This window comes from Limulus polyphemus, unplaced genomic scaffold, assembly GCF_000517525.1.
Source record: "Limulus polyphemus unplaced genomic scaffold, Limulus_polyphemus-2.1.2 Scaffold3375, whole genome shotgun sequence".
NCBI classification, from domain to species: domain Eukaryota; kingdom Metazoa; phylum Arthropoda; class Merostomata; order Xiphosura; family Limulidae; genus Limulus; species Limulus polyphemus.
Window position 1 is genome coordinate 12,527 of NW_013668985.1, and position 17,595 is coordinate 30,121.

The 17,595-nt window shown below is 29.1% G+C and overlaps 1 protein-coding gene across 3 annotated transcripts in view; it reads right to left on the minus strand.

Moving 5' to 3' along the window:
* LOC106469248 (KAT8 regulatory NSL complex subunit 1-like) overlaps positions 1-17,595 on the minus strand; it is a 55,413-nt gene that overhangs the window by 4,567 nt on the left and 33,251 nt on the right. For all 3 annotated transcript variants that reach the window (XM_013929719.2, XM_013929720.2, XM_022397713.1), the window contains exons 4-8: positions 14,151-14,235; positions 13,324-13,427; positions 8,581-8,694; positions 2,881-3,009; positions 1,137-1,281 (exon numbers count right to left, since the gene is read on the minus strand). In XM_013929719.2, coding sequence (XP_013785173.1) covers positions 1,137-1,281; positions 2,881-3,009; positions 8,581-8,694; positions 13,324-13,427; positions 14,151-14,235 — 577 coding nt within the window. The remainder of the gene's footprint in view (positions 1-1,136; positions 1,282-2,880; positions 3,010-8,580; positions 8,695-13,323; positions 13,428-14,150; positions 14,236-17,595) is intronic.

Here is a 17,595-nt window from a genome sequence, read left to right on the forward strand (position 1 = left end):
AGTAGGTAACTCCTACAATAGTCGCAGCTACTTAGAAATTCCTTTTACGCAGGATCAGAGTTAAATTAACCTAGTGGTACTTTTTTTTTTATTATTAGCTATATTTTGGTGTGCCAGCAATACCAAGCAAGGAGTGCACATATACCCGATTCAATTTTATTACTCGTCAGGATCTCTAACCTCAATTAGAAATTCTTTTAGGCAGGATCAGAGTAAATTAATCTAGGAGACCTTGGGAATGGCCAAATACATCAAAAGGGTTTGACCTCCCAAGTCCAAAACTGTAATTAGGTTCCAAATCAGTCATGAGATGAAGGAGCTATGAGCTAAGGTTTAAAGTTATGAGCTAGCTAGTGTAATTTTAAAACTTCTATTTTACTGAAGTTTAGTTAGGCTGAACTGGGAAGTTTATAAAATTTTTTAATTTTTACTTCTATTAAAAAATATGATAATTAAAAATCATATATATAGAAAATAAGGATTTCTTTTACTTCCTGTGTATTTGAGCTGTTTGCATAAAAAAAACTTACATTCTCCCCATAAGCCTTGTTGAGCCTCCACAAATTTGGGCAAGGAAGAAAAAAAATTATGCAACTTTCAAATATGCATTTTATGACACAAAAATACATTTGTCACTAGAATAGAATGTTCCCCAAATTACTATAATTTATTTGGCTTTCTAAACAATTTATTAATTTATAAACAAGTTAGCAATTCTGCTAGCTCTTCGCAGTAGTGAAATCACAATCACATAACAAGACATTTCTATCAAGTGAATAGTCTCCCCACCAAATTCATAAAAAAAAAGTTGAGAGTTAATCTGCTCTTGGAGAGGGGGGCTTCTCTGTTGAGTTTGACAAATTTAATGATAACAAATACAGAAGGCAGGAGGTTTAAATTTTAGGTTTATGCTTGTTAACCTGTATAGGTTTTGTGTCTGATTGTTTGGAAACTGCAGCATCCTATTTTTAAAGTTAGAAAATTCTGAAATGAAGAATTCAGAGCTGAAATATATCGTGCAGCAGAAATATGAAGAAATATTTCTTTTTCTATGAAAAGTATCAGTCAACTGCGAGTCTGTATTATACACAATTATTTTTTTAATTTCTTGATAAAAGATAGTTCATGCTTCTTACTTAGGTGTAAGAATTTCTTTGTACTGCAGCCTTTCAACTCTTGTTGTTGCTGCTATACTGTAAGGGATAACGATGTTGTTGATATCATACTCATTTTCATGTTTTCTCTTTTTGAGAACATCTTGAAGTTGACTAGTTCTGTTACCTAAATGGAAAAAACAAACAAAAAGTCATATATACACTTTTTAGTTCAATTTACTCATTCTTAACAAATACAATATTTTCTTCAAAAGGCCTTAGAAGAAAATGTAAGTTATAAAGACTAGAAGTATTGTGGAATCATTCCCTCTTTCCACACACACAGAGGGGAAGAGAACAAGAATGGTATCGTGAGCATAAAACCACATTATTCTACCTAAAATTTTAATCTTCTCAAAATTACCACATGTGATATCACTTATAATTTACACATAAAATCAGAAATTTTCCTTGTGTTTAATTTTAATTTTTTACCATTTCCTTTTTTTAATTTTAGAGGCACACAAGAATAATGATACACCATACTGAGAGATATAGTATTCAAGATATGTTACTAAACTTTGGTAACATGATTTTAATTAACCAACTTCAATTTTTGGTCTTATTTATACGTGTAATCTCCTATACTTTACTAACTTTATTATAAAATAATTAGAACAATTTTCTCAGAAACGACAAAAATGTATCTTTTTCTTCTTCTAATTAATGAACTGTACAAATTATAATTACAAATAAGCATTGAAACATTGTCATAGATTTTCAAATTTCTTCCTGGTTACCTGGTTGAGCAAAGTTTGAAAAACTTCAAATACCCCAATTTTTGTCATTTTAAATCATTTATGCAAATAGAAAACTTTCAAATGCCAATGATCAAAAATAGTAACAAAGATTTAAATATTTCCTTTCTATTAGAGAAAAAAGTTGTATTAAGGTCTGGAAAAAAAATGGTTCAACATTAGAGGCAAGTTATTTTGGTATTTGGAGCCTTAAACCTCATTTTTAACAAAGATATAAATATAAAACAAGTATTATGACAAAATACCAAATATTACAAAAGTTAGAAGAAAGGTAAAATTATTATTTTCGTCTACACAAAGGCACGTCTGTCACTGACACAAAATGTTGATTGTTACCTTAAAAGAACAGAAATGAAATTCAAAATAATTAATTTTCTTTGAAAAGAAAGTTGTGTTTTCAATGGTTAATACAAATATAACAGAATAAAACCTTCAGCTTCTGAAGCTGAATCTGCCTATATTTTATCTTTATTAAGGATACTGTTCACAATGAGTGCACTAAATTTATATTGTTTTCCAACTTCACAATATGGTTAGGGATAAATGTAAAGTATACAATTAATTTCCAACTGGCCAGGTTTCACAGTAAGAAGTGTTAATTACAAACTCTGAAGAAGTAAACTCAAAAATTCAACACTAATTAATTTTATTTGAACACGTCCACTTAACATACCTAGAAAACAGTCATGCTTACTTGGCATGACAGAGGGAAATAAAAAACACTTGATAATGTAATGGCATGTCTAATAATACATACTAAGCTTACTTAAAAAGCAATATTGATTTACATAAATAGTGTTAACCTAACCAAGAAAGCACAATCATGATTAATAGCTACTTAAAGTTATGATAACAAAATTGTTTTGTTAAAAAATAAAATTGCATTGTTCAAGCAAACCAATAACATATCCTTGACAGTGTTTTAACCAATGACTAATCCTAACTATTAAAACTCAAATTATCTTTGCCTGCAAAAGATCCATGTTGCTTATCTCCATCAAAAACTGGGGCAGGAGATTGTGCAGGAGATGAGGTTTTGGAACTACTGCTTGACGCCGATGAACTTGGGCAGTGAACTCTACGTCTTTTGAACGATTCTGAATAATTAAAAAATTCAAAATATTAGCAATAAAACTATGTATAGTAAATTTCACATGTTTAACTATAAACTCCACTATGATATAATATGATATCAAAAAGTGCACTCAAAGTAGTTTTCTTTAAAAACGTTCCTTAGTGGGTCAGCATCAAGATTACAGATTCACAATGCTAAAAATCCCAAGTTCAATCCCCTATAGCAGACAGAGTACAGATTATCTATTCTGTACCTTTGCATTAAAACAAAAATAAATTATACACTAAGATTACCAAGCCAAATTATATCTTCCAGTTAAAAAATAAAATTAATATAAATGAAAATATTTTTCAATTGTATATTCATAATAATGGGTGTGTAAAATGGATTACTGGTAAATATTTACAAACTGAAAAAATAGATGTTATAAAATATTTAGGTTTATAAGCTGACAGAAACTTAAGTTGGAAACATAATACAAGAAATTTGCTAACACATTTAAAATGATAAAAATTTATTACTTTTTTAATTTCAGAAGTTGAGAAATCTTTATTTCTCATTAATACAATCAGTTATTCATTATGAAATTTTGGTGTGGAGGTGGGGACTTATCCAACTAAATTAAACCCAATTGTTTTAATATCAAATAGCATTATAAAAAATCCAAAGAGAAGTGTATTAATACATATTTTTAAACAATAAAAACTTATGTACAGATTAAAAGTTTATTGCAGTAGACTGTAAGGTCTTAAGTATATAATTTCAATAGTTTAAAAGAAAAGAAAAAAAAAAGTAGACAGTCTACTGATGTCCTCAATACCACTTAAAATTTAAGCATCTGTTACACAAATTTACCGGAATGTATAACAACGTTTGTTACTCAAATTATTTTTGAACTTAAGGAATTTAGTAATGTTCAAGCAGATTGCATTACAGACCATTATTTTTACTTTTAGGAAAGTGGCATTTTGGATAGATATGAAGCAACTAGATTCTTTGCTTTTGAATAAGATATTTACATAAATCTGTATTGTCATACGAGAAAAAAATAAATAAATATGCTTCTAGTACTGTAAGTTAAGTAACAATATTAGCACACAAAACAGTGGGATAGGGATAAATTTGTCTGGTTAATCAATGACCATTACGATTCATGGGCACTAGAAAAATATAAAACTCAATCAAATTATTCTAAATCAATTTAATATATACAGATAAGTAATGAAAACCACTCCATTAAGAAAACTGTGTTAACTTTCAACAAACATTAAACTGAATTTTACTTTAACCCCTTCCATATCAGGCTTTTTCTTTGAAAAAAAGTTTAATAAAAAATTCAGTTTATTTTTTAGTTTCGCTTTTTGATATTCTATAGTTATATATTAATGAAATAAATGTTCTTTATGGTCTGTTCTTATATTTCTGCACATAAATAAATGCTACGTTTCTGGATTTATAAGTGTTGTATTATTTCAATGACTCTACAGAAAAGAACAGGAATGCTTTTCTATCCTATTTATCATACATAATTCAAAATAAGTTAAACAGAAATCAGCACAAACTTTTAATGCAACCTGACAAGCACCAATTGTAAAACACCCAAAAATGGATTTCAGAGAATTTCTTGAAACCTCCACTAAATAACAATCTTAAACACTCAAAGAAAGATAAAACAAAACTTTCACATTCTATATGAAAAACAAATGAACAAACTTCTAAAGGCATTTGAAGACAAAGGCTGTATTTCCCCCAAGTTCAGAAACTGATTATGCAGCACCAATGGTAGACCTCCTTCACTCTATGGACACCTATGTAAATGCATTTCATAATTTCAACCTATTCTTCCTTTAACTATAACCTTAACACATACATGCATTGGATTATTTTAACATACAACTCTGATAACACCATCAAAAATACCCTACATTTTACAGACTCCTTAACAAAATTGGAACCCAAACAAAAAAATGGCTAGGTTTGATATGCAAAATCTATATATCCAAATGAATTAGAGTACAAACTTACTCTTGAACTATTTATAAAAAGACCCAAAATGCAAAACCTCCACATCCTCAATCCTCCTAACCTTGCCATGAAGTTCCATTTAAATTCAATGACCCAACCTACTGTGAAATTGACAGCACCTGGATGGGTGGAACACTTATCAAGTGCCCTAGTAAACACATTTCTAATTCTATTCGAAAAACAGGCCTTAAAACAGCTATCTACAAACCTTACATTGGTTGAGATACGAGGTTTTTGTGGCCTCAACTCTGACAAAGATTATCCAACCACAATAAGACATACATCCCAACATTCATTTTACAACTAAAAATAAAAATTTCACCATACTTTCTATACATCTACATCATAAGAAAACAACGAAGACTCGAGCCTAAAATTCACTGAAAGGCAACAAACTTGGAATAACACTTTAGTTGGAAGTCTGCAAACCCCTCGCAAGAGAATCTAAGAGCTTTAAAATGTATTATGCAAATATCATTTAATATATGTTCTGCAAACAATTCAGAAACTACATAGAATTTCCAAAATCTATTTAAAAAACTATCTGGAAGAAATTGTAAAAAGAAATATAATGGGAATACTTAAAAAAGACAAGCATCACATTACCACTACAATTCCTAATGTTGAACATAGTCAGTGAAAACCTAATTGAATTATGGAAATGACTCGTATAAAAACAAAATGTATAGACATAAATACCATCATACAAAATCCAGGTATTAAAATTGAGAACCTTATTACTGACACTTATTCCACTGAAAATAAAAATATTCATTACATTTATATCTAAAAATCCAGCAGCAAAATGAACCTCAGTCTTAACTCTTTCAGCACAGACTCAGCCCCTGGGACTGACCTCATAACCATTTTGTGCTTCTTATAATTTTCATGCTATAATTTTTAAGTTAGTAAGCATAGGTTAACGAAATTTGGCAGATTATCAACAAACATTACAATGCTTTCATATGCAAAATATCAATTTTTTTTATTATTAAGTTTTAAGGTTTGTAAAGTAATGTTTTTCTCATGCCTTTTTTTTTCTTTTTGCATGTTGCCTATTCAACATGCAAAGTAATTTTCATTTTAAGATTACAAATACTTTTGTGCAATAGAACATTTTCAACTTTCAAATGCGAAATCTTTATACTGTCCAGATAGTTATCAAACGTTTCTTAAGAAAGAACTTTATATTTTATCTGTTATTTTCAGTAACAAATCTCTGTACAGGTTTGGTTGATTTGAACGATCTAACCACCATAAAAAAAAAAAAAGGAAATAAATATAAATTGTAACTTTTTCATTCTAGAATGACCAAATTATAACACAAAAACAAACATTTGGTCTAGTATGAAAATTGTAGGATTTATTCTCTAGGTATCCCTTCTCTTATTTACCACCCCTCCAAAAAAAAGTAAAATTACTTATTATAATATTGTTATTACTCAGGCAAAGCATAATTTTTATAGCCTCCAATCTTATTTGGTTACAAAGCCATCAAAAAGAAAGTTAGACTATTTAATATTAATTTGTTTTCTGTACAGTCATAAAGTCAAAAATTATGATTAAAATCAGACAATATCCTACGGCTAAGTGTTATTATTCTTTGTTCTTAGGTACATTACTTAAATAAAAAAATTAGTGTAGCAGTATCAGGGTTAAGTTTCATTGACAGTTAACAGAAAAGAGAGAGAAAGAAGAAAGGCCCAGGTATTATATTTGTTTTTCACGTGTATTCTTTATTATTATTATTATTATAGAATAACTAAAATTTAAAAAGTTATTAGGTTAGATTAGATTAGGCAAGATAATGGAAAAGAAATATAAAATTTTCAAGATGTATGCTCACAAACACCTCATGCATCACATAACTGGATAGGGTTACAGGTGCTACATGTTCAATGAGTGATTTAAAACTTGTATGTTGGGATTATTAGTTACAGGATTCAAAGGACAATAAAACAATAAAATTTAAGTAGAAACAGATATATACTATTATTAGTTTTAAGCAATTTAAGATAATAAATTCTAGTTTCCTACTATAAACTGAAGTGATTATAAAAAGAAAAAAGGGTAATATAGATTTATTTCATTTATGGTGGTTATGAGGTCAGTCAATTTGACCTACCTTGTATAGAGTTAGGGTAAAAAAAAAAAAAAAGATAAAATTTTACATAAAAACGTTTGAAATTTAGTTAGGGGTTTTTAGAGACTATGCAAATGAAACTTGACAGTTTTCAGATGAAGTATTTTTAATTTTAACATGAAAATTACTTTGCACTCTGAGCAGTCAACACTTTGGCTCCATACATTCATGAAATTTTTAGTAAAAATACTTCATTAAAACTCCCGATTTTTTGTCTATAAAAGACTTATAATGCTTACTGAAAGCTTGTAACATTTCATGAAGATATAACTTAACATTTTTAGTGTATTATGGAAACTAAATGTCAATTTGGGATCAAGATTCAGTGTCAAATTAACCAAACCTATAGCAAGAGTAAAAAAAGATTTTATCCACATAACACTATCTTGTTACTGCTCGGAAAACTTAAACTTTGATTTAACATAATGCAAGTAACATGCATGGTTATAAACAACAGTATTACAAGAAAAAATAAATTTACATCTATCTAAATGCTTCATTCCAATGCAGAGCAATAGCCATGTTCACATACTGTAATCAACTTAAAAATTCTTGTCTAAGTTCTACATGCAATGTGAATAACTTGCAGTTTAAACTTTAGGAATGTTTTCCTAAAAGTTTATCCATTTTAATGTCACATAATAGAGGGCGAAAATAACACTAATTTTCTTTAAATGTAGATAATTCAAGCTTTTTGCCTAATTCAGTTTGAAAAGTGATGATCCATGGAATATACAGTTGCCTTTCATCAAATGGTATTTGCTTGTATTCTGTTATTAATTTTTTAATATTCTATCCAAATATCTCGATGTTGTTAATTACTATTAAAGGTCTTTATTAAGTGTAACATTATAAATACTCATCTCATTTCCCTAACAGTAAAGTGTCCAAACAAAAAAAGACTTTTGTGCTGCAATGATTACATAACTTGGTCAACCTCTACAGTTTTGCACAGTCAAGTTTCACATTAATACTTTTCAAAGCATTTTAGAAAGATGTTTGTTAATTCTTTGCATAATACAAACTTTTAACCAGCCAAAAAGGTGTTTAATTAGCTGACTTTGAAAGGTTGAATATATTTATTTATCAAATTAAAGTACAGACATATTTTTAAAACTAATTACTAGATTCAACTTTTATATTTAATTTATAAAAATGCTTAGAAGTCAATACTTGCATAACGTTCATAGTTTTTTTTTTTTTTTATAAATGAGTAAAAAAATTATGTACATTAAAAAATGAAATCCTTCCTTGAAATAGTTAAATAAAACTACCTGTGGCTATTAATAATAAACAACAAAACACCCCCCCCACATGTATACATTACACTTACCACGTGTAACACGGTGAAGGAGAGTGATGAAATTGTTCTGTTCAAACTTTTTATAAAAATGTCCTACTTAACATTGTCATTCCAGTACTCACCATATCCAAGTTCATTAAAGGTTCTTTTCTTCTTCCATTTTGAGTTATCTCCATTTTCAAAGTTAATGGATTTCTTCTTTTTCTGTTTCTTTTCACCCAGTTTCTTACGATACTCTACAAGATATACAATGTCTATATTAAGTTTCAATTCAAAGATATAGTTATTCAAAACCAGCATTCCAAGTATTGTACTCTTTCCAAACTTCATCATCATTATAAATGTTTGAAACCTGTGTGACATATGAATGTTGTTTATCATCATCATACTTCCCAAAGTAAAAAAAAACAAGCTACAGTGACTCTACTTGTAATGAAAGTTGTTTTGCTTAATTTATTGTTTATTAGAACTGGACAATTAGCAGATTTGATAATTGACTAATTGTCAATTATTCTCACAAAAGACTTGGATAGTTGGAATAATCACAACTAGTAATAATCAGAAAAACTAATTTTAATTATTGTTTATTTTTGATTAAAATTACAATTGAATTGATTATATTGTTTAACTGAACTGACTGTCCGGCTCGTATTATTTATTGGATTTTCATTCAATATCAGAATTTGCAGTACTTGGAGGGTTCGGTGGATGTGGTAGTGTCTGAGAACTTTACTACTGCTTTTGAATCCACCAAACCCTCCAAGTACTGAATCCACCAAACCCTCCAAGTACTGAATCCACTGTACACGAACAGTTTCAATGTAAATATATTACTTATGAACTCCTTTATAGCATATGCTAAGACATTTTGTGATATATTTATTTCACCTAAAGTGTGAGATACTCTGTAGTTTTTGTCAAGTCTCAGTTATTCTAACCACTTCGTGGAGTCATTATAGTCTTCATCATTCTGGAAGACTCTCATCCACTCACCTCGCTGTTAACGAAAGGAAAACATAAAACCTTGTTGACGAACATTTTCAAAACTTTCGGAGCAAAATTAACACTGGATTTAATGTATTCTAATCATTACAATTTTATTTTATGCATTTCATACTCCTAATTAGACTAATATATTAATTAAGCTATATTTACTAGGTTAATTTGTAATTCTGATCTATGCAGGTAGCTTCTTTTACTATGAAGTGATTGATAATAAAAATCAACATAACTGTAATAAAAATAAAAATTAAGACTTTATCATGTGTATATGATGGTCAAAATGATGAGAATGGGAAAAGTTAAAAAGTAAACAAACAAACATGAATGTTGACAAGTACTATATGTACATCATTCAAATATACAGAAAAGCCTCAGTAGACTTCAAATAAAGTATCTAAAAATAAAATCAGCTGAGAATTAGGAAATAACCACATCAAGACTCACAAATTGACTTATTTTAAAATTTATCCAAGACATTTATATTACCATGAAGATCCTATAATGCCCAATTTTGGTATTATTTTTGCTTTCAAGCTACAAAAACAAGATAATTCCACGATATAGAGCTTTACAATCTGCAAAATAAGCTGAAAACAAGTACTATCACTAATATAACTAAGCAGAAAGAGAATCTCCGACATAGATGCAGAATAAAAAAAAGAACATCTCAAGAGCTACAATTCCCATTTAAATACCACTACACTAGGTGATCATAGCACTGGAAGTTAACATGGAATTAGAATTTATGAACTGTTATGGGTAAAATTTGAGCTTTATTTTGACCAAATGAAATATTGTGATGCTTATCTCTTTTTCAATCAAACTTGTTAGCTAAAACCTAAATATTCTTTAAAGTGTTACCGTCAACAAAAAATTCAATAGTAAATCAGAAAGAGCAAAGTTAAGTTACTTGAAACAGGAGAAATAATGTAAGCTTAAATAAGTTTAATATTCATTAGATGCCCTTTTATATATATTTTTTTTAAATATCCCCTCTATTAGTCTTAAAATTTTTAAACTAGTCTTCTAATCCTTTCGCAATGGGTAGGTCAAAGTACACATGTCTCAACCTATTAGAGTTACATTCAAATTTTAAGCTATTTTATTATTAATGTATACAAATAAACTTAGCATCAAAATGTAATTAATAAACCAAATTCTAATATTATATAGTTTTAAGTTCTTAATTTTATAAGGAAATATTAAAAAAACTTCAATCTCCCTAGTATGACAATTGCAACATTTGCTCTCTGGGTCTTCCCCTTCTCCAATTTATTTACCACCCCTCCAAGAAGTATCAAATTCAATGATAATTCTTTATTATAATATAGATATTACTCAGTTAAAGCATAATTTTATAGCCTTCAATTTTTATTTGTTTACAGTCATAAACTAGAAAATCATACCCCACTTATCACACCCCTTTTGTAAATTGCCAACGTTTTAATCTATCAAATAACATATTACGTTTTCTAGTTCATCATTCAGTTTGAAATTTCTTCTTGCAGGAATCACACTGACGAGTTTAGCTTATCATATAGTTAGAAAGCCAAAAATTACGACAGTTATATGACATTGTTTGCATGTTATTATGGTCTTAGATGCATTACTTAATTAAAAATAATAATTTAGTGTAGTAGTACCATTTGTATATATAAAAAAAAAGTCTTACGTTTTATCAACAGCAAAAAGACAACCCACATAAGTACCATATTTCTTGTTTGTCATGTGTATTCTTTATTTATTATTATAAAACTAAAATGTAAAAATTAGAAACTTGTTAGGTAAGGCTAGATTATGTAAGAATGAAAAACGAATTCTTCATGAGATAGGCTTGCAAGCAGCTCATGCCTTATGTAATTCAATAAGGTAATCTGAGTTGTGCATTCAATGAGCAATTTACAGCTTGTTTGGCAGGATTGTTAGCTGGACACGGTTCAAAGGTCAATGAAACAATAAAATTAAGTATACATAAATGTATAATGTTATGAAGCTTTAAGCTGTTTAGAATAAACAGTTGTGGTTTTCTGTTACAATCTGCAGTCATTCTAGAAAGAAGAAAAAGTATTAGATTTTCTAATTACCCACACCCTTGATTGGGGGGGGGGTTGCAATTGTGTGTGCATGTGTCTAATTCTGCATGCTATCTCAAAGACTAATAGACCAATGTACACAAATTTTATACAAGATGGGAAGTCAGTATGGAACTGTCCTCCTCAAATCTGGTCTGGAAATCCATATCCTGATTCTGGATCACTGAAGCATTCTTTATAATGGGGAGAGAGGGCATTTTTGGGCTGACAACTCTGTAAATGTGATCAAATTTGTACCAAATTTCATGGTCATATTAACATCAAGACTCCCCAGTACACTACAAAAAAAAATGATTCTGATCATTGACCAATCTGGATCTGAGAAGGATTATTTGAGTTTTCCAAGGTGAAATTTGACATCATCCAATATAAACACATGCAGTCTTGAAAAGGAGTGGGGAGGCAAGGGTATGCAATCTCTCAGATTTCTCGTGTTTATGGTGGTTACAAGGTCAATACAATTGACCACCACCACCCCTCATAGTTATGGTAGAGAAAAGTAATTTTAATCTTAACATGAAAATCACTTTGCAGTCTGATTCACTCACTGACTCTAAGTATTTATGGACACATTTTTAGCAAAAATATTTAATTAAAAATTTATTTTTTGTCTACAAATAACTTGTAATATTTACATAAAACTTGCCAAATTTCATGAAGATGCATTAATTACTTTCAGACTTATAGTATATATCCCTTCATTTTTAAATGGTGGTTACAAGGTCATGGAAAATACATGAGCCCATTGAGAAAGGGTTAAACAGATTTAATTTTTTTCAGTTAAATATCTAAATGATAGAAGAGGCATAGTATTTTTGTTTTTTTAACATGCTTTTAAGTTTAGCTTAGTCATGTGGTATTAGTTAGTTTAATAAATGTTGGGACACATATATTCAATGCCAGTAACTTTACCAATTCCACTCAATACCATTGTTTACATCTGCACCTGTTTCAATATTTATGTAGAAGTTCTGTCTAATATAGAACTTCTATATTATAAAAAAAACTGATCCCTGCACTTCCTCAGGAAGTTCATTTTTTTCTCTATTTCATACAAGTGTTTTCTTGTGCAAATATCCTACTTTCCTAGATAAAAAATTAAAGGAGCACTGGCATTGTTAAATGGATTGTGCAAAAAATGTTTTTGCCTTTCACTTCTGTATACAAACTTAAGTCCTTGTTTCATATTAAATTTCTTGATATTTTTCATTTCTCAAAGTAATCATGGGTGAAAGTGTCCAATGATCATTTTGACTGAAACATATCTATTGGCCAGGGGTTTGGGGGCTGCATAGGCCACATGTTATCAGATTCATTCTGAGCCATTTTGGACAACTTTTAGAATTTTAACTTGACTTTGTAGTTATCATAACTCATTACCAGATGGGCCAACGGCATCATCATACAAGGCTAGTTAAATTTTAAAAATCTCAGCAGCACATGAAAAACATGTCACCGAATTATCCAATTATGATCCTTTCCTTGTAAAAATGAAAATGGTTGAAAGTTTAAACAAACAGATTAGAATAATGTTAGCTATAAAATATGTTTATTTCACATTAAATTTATTTCATGCTTTGTAATCATGCTCGAGAAAAGCAGAACTTTCACCCACAAGTACTTAATACTCCGAGATTTAAACATAGCACAACAAGTAACAGTTCATAACAAAAGATTACCAGCAGTGTGAAACAAAACCATCAAAGAATGAAATCAACAGGATATTAATTCCAACCATCAGATATCTTGAAAACTTCAGTCAATACTTACTAGCTGATGTGAGAAGAGCTTGGGCAGCATTTTTTGTCAGTTTGGTGTTTCTGTTTCTGTTGTGTTCATTGGAGTTTTTGGACGGTGCTGATAATCTGCATTTCCTATTAATATAAAAATTACATGCACCATTAACTTGTTTTGTATTTTTTGGTTCACTAAGTTACAGATTTATGAGTTTAATGAAGTGACACATTAAGAGGCTGATAAAATATATCAAATACAATGGAATCTTAACTTTTTTTCTAACTAAAACTATAGACCCCAAGATTAAGACAACACTATCTTTCAATGAAAATAAACTACATCAAATAACAATTACTCTATTATTATTATTGCTATATTCATTATGATTACCTAATACAAACTACACTTACTCATGTATAAAAATACTTTGCCCTAGATTTCTTACTACACTTAAATGTTTATGCTTGAGACTCAAGTTCTAACCAAATGTACATCATAACATTACGAAATTTTCACACAATATACCTTTCTCCAAGAAATGGATATTTTACTTTTTACATTAATTCACATGTTTAATTTTAGACTTTACTGAAGAACCTCTTATATTTTGGAATTTCATGCATCTTCCAACTTCCTATTTGATATGAGAGTGTGTTAATAATCACCTGGAAAACAAACTACCAAAATTAAACCTCTTAAGATACCAAATTTCAAAGAATTGTGGACTTTCCTGAAGTATAAGTATTACCCCCCCAAAAACACACACAGTCTTTTGGATATCATTAAGCTTATAAATTATTTTATATTGTCACCAAAATGACACTTCCTGTTAGTGATACTACATCATAAAGAAAACTCACTTTCTGATAAATGATGCTTTCATTACAGACTTCTGGAATTCTGCACTTTTCAAAAATGCATCAAACTGAAGCAAAACATCTGTATCTGAAAACATAATTCTTATCAGTAAACAATAATTTAACCATAAAAATCATGCTTAAACACAACATTAAGAACTTCTGATCAAAAATAAACTTGATGTATACATCAGAATTAAAATAATATAAAAGTTAACTTTTATAGAATTGTTGTGAATGTCTTCTCAAGTCTTTGTAGAATGTTTCTTCACTTATCACAATCTTAAAACTCAAGATAAAGTATCATCATCTTTTATTACATTTTTTGTAAATTCCAATGTAAGAAAAAATACTCATATGACTAAAACCTCAAACTGTCAAACTGAAGCATAAACTTCACACAACCCAAAGCAACAGTGGAAAATACTAAAATTTATAATCTCATTTCTCCCATTTTCAAAACAGCTTGTTACACATGTACTACAATGAATGTTTTTTTTGTTGTTAAACCAGTGGAAATCTGATAGTAATTTAGAAACAAGAGATGATAGCCTCGGGGCAATAAGGCCACAAAACCTGATAAATTCCTTCACAAATGATTTTTATTTTATTTTTGACTGCCAATTTTAACAGTCATGACAAAATATAATGAGGTGAACTTTGTATTAGCAGATCTTGGACGTAGTTAAACATTTCAACCAAATATCTCTTATTGAAAGATGAAACAGCATGTATCAAACAAAACCACTCGCATTACTTGACAGTTAACATTGGTATTAAAAGTGAATGAACAGGAGTCACTGACAAAAGTCAGTTGTCTAAGGTCAGTTTAATTTTTGTATTTGTTAATACCATTAAAAACATTAATACAGAACAGCCAATCATTTTTACCATAAAAAAACAAATATAAACAATTCCTAAAAATTTCCACTTAAAATCATGCATCATACTTAATCTTATGCTAAGAGGAAATTTCTATCTTGCAAGACCTTTAATATTAATGTACTTTGTCATTATTGAATGTAATTATATAAATGCTAGGATCAATTGAAATCTTTATGAACATGATACTTGTTAGTCAAGTATAACAAGACCACTGAAAAATATTTTGTTTCCTTGTCACATTTATGGCAATCAAACTATATAGTAGATTCTCCTCCATAGTTCACAAAATAAAAGCCAAAGCAATAGGTTTTATTTAACAACATGTATATTCTTAGTTATGCTCTTCCTTAATTAAGGTGAACAATACACCAGTTAAGAAATTACTCTGAAACTAAAAAAAAAAATACTGTTTATTTCTATCTCATCAATACATTTTATTTCAAATGCTCCAATGTACTTAAACATACCAAAAATAACTATATTTTTGAAAACTAGGAGTAATAGGCGTAAAGCCCTAAAATATTCAATCATTTAAGGGTCTTACTGACTGCAATAAAACAATGCAATACAAAAAACTCAAAATAAATGCATCAAAAATGAATTTATATTTTGATTATTATTCAAAGAGCACAGGTTAAAACATCTAAAGGAAAAAAAATTAAGTAAATGTTATTCATTAACATTAATAAGAGAGGAGAAAAATTATATTTATAGTCATGAAATTCACCAAAAATAAAGTTGGAGATTGCAACAATTTTAATAGAAATCAGTTTATCACGCCAGATGCAGTAATCAAGTTGTGTACAATTAATAATTTTTCCTCCTTTTATGTAATCATCTACTATGACAGAACACCATTAAAAACTTATTTATGAAAATTTAATTGTTACACTATCTACTATATAATAAATTTAATAGATTAAAAAATTAAGATTACAAAATATGACAAAAGACCATCTGATCCAATAAGGTCAAGAAACAACTTCCCAAACATAATACTTAACATCTAACATTTGAAGTAATGAAAATAAACCTTCACTAATACTTCAACAAGATACAAGTAATGCTGAATATCATTCAGATTTAAGTTTCCACATTTTAAACTTTGTAACATTAAAATCTTCAGTTGTGCTTCCCAAATTGTCCCACCCTATTGTTTCCAATGTGCAAAATGTTTAATACAGAAAAACAAACACACATTATATACATATGGCCATGCAACATTTCAACCCTCTACTTATGTCAATCAGGTATGAAAAAATAAGGATGATTAAGCATATATGAAAATACAAGATTAAAATAAAAGTATGTTTTAATCGTGTGAGGAAAGAACAAAGTTAACCAAGAGTATTATTAACTATTTATAAACAGTATTATTGGAGGCAAGGAAATAAGATTAAAAACCAACGCTGTAAATAGAAATTCTACTCAAGTTTATTTATTAGAAAAATCATTTTATTGCAAAGGTTGCTTTGAAAGAAATCAAGTGAGTAGGAGGACCATTTATACTGAAAGGAGGGGACATTTGTTTTAAGAATACTTTCTTAAACAATTGAAGGTCAGAATTACCACTGCAAAAAAACATACAGCTCACCCAGTTTGATAAGTTTATTTCTGTGAAATATAAGACCAACTTAGTAACATGTCTACTAACTCCAGGCTTTAAAATCTGTTCAACTCATTTTATTTTACACTCTGAGATTGCTTTTCTCCATAAAATATTATTGCATAATGGATATCCTAAGAAAATGGTGGAAAGTCTAACCAGGATATTTCTGAGAAAAATAAACTCCCATAAAGATGTTCACAGTTCATAAATGCCCAGTTTCATTGACCATCCCTACTTAGGACAACAAAAGTACCACACTTTCTAAACAACTTAAATCTTTAATAACAAAGTTCTACCCACAGGTCAAACTTTTCAAGCCATCATTTAGATTAAAACATCTAACACAAAGGATCATCTACCCATCTCTCTCTTCTTGGATTGTCTATAAATACATTTGTGGTGAATGTTAGTTAACCTATGTTTGGAAAACTAAATGACACTTTATGATCTCCATCCTCATGGGAATATCACTTAAGACAGGTAACCCAATACAACAATCTGAAATCAGACATGAAATTGGACATCATTCAGGATCCACAGTTTTTTGCAATGGTAATGCCAACCTTTAACAGTTAATCAAAGAAAGTCTATCCATAAAACAAGTCTCCCATACTTTAAGTATAAAACAAAATGATCAAAATCCTATAGCCCACTTGAGTTATAAGGTACTTATTTCATATTAAGAATTCTTGAACCTACGTCCTTCTAACATCTAAACTCAATCCTCCTACACATTCTGTGAAAGCAACTTCTGCTACAATTATTATTTTTTAAATAAACACTATTCCCTTGCCTCCATTGATACTGTTTGTAAATAGTCAATAACACTATTGGTTAATTTTATTGCTGTTCTTGTTTCACACAATTTAGAACACTTTTAATTTTGTATTTTCTAATGTGTCTAATTATTATTTTCTTTTGCCTGATAACTTATGTAGAGTTGAAACATTGCAT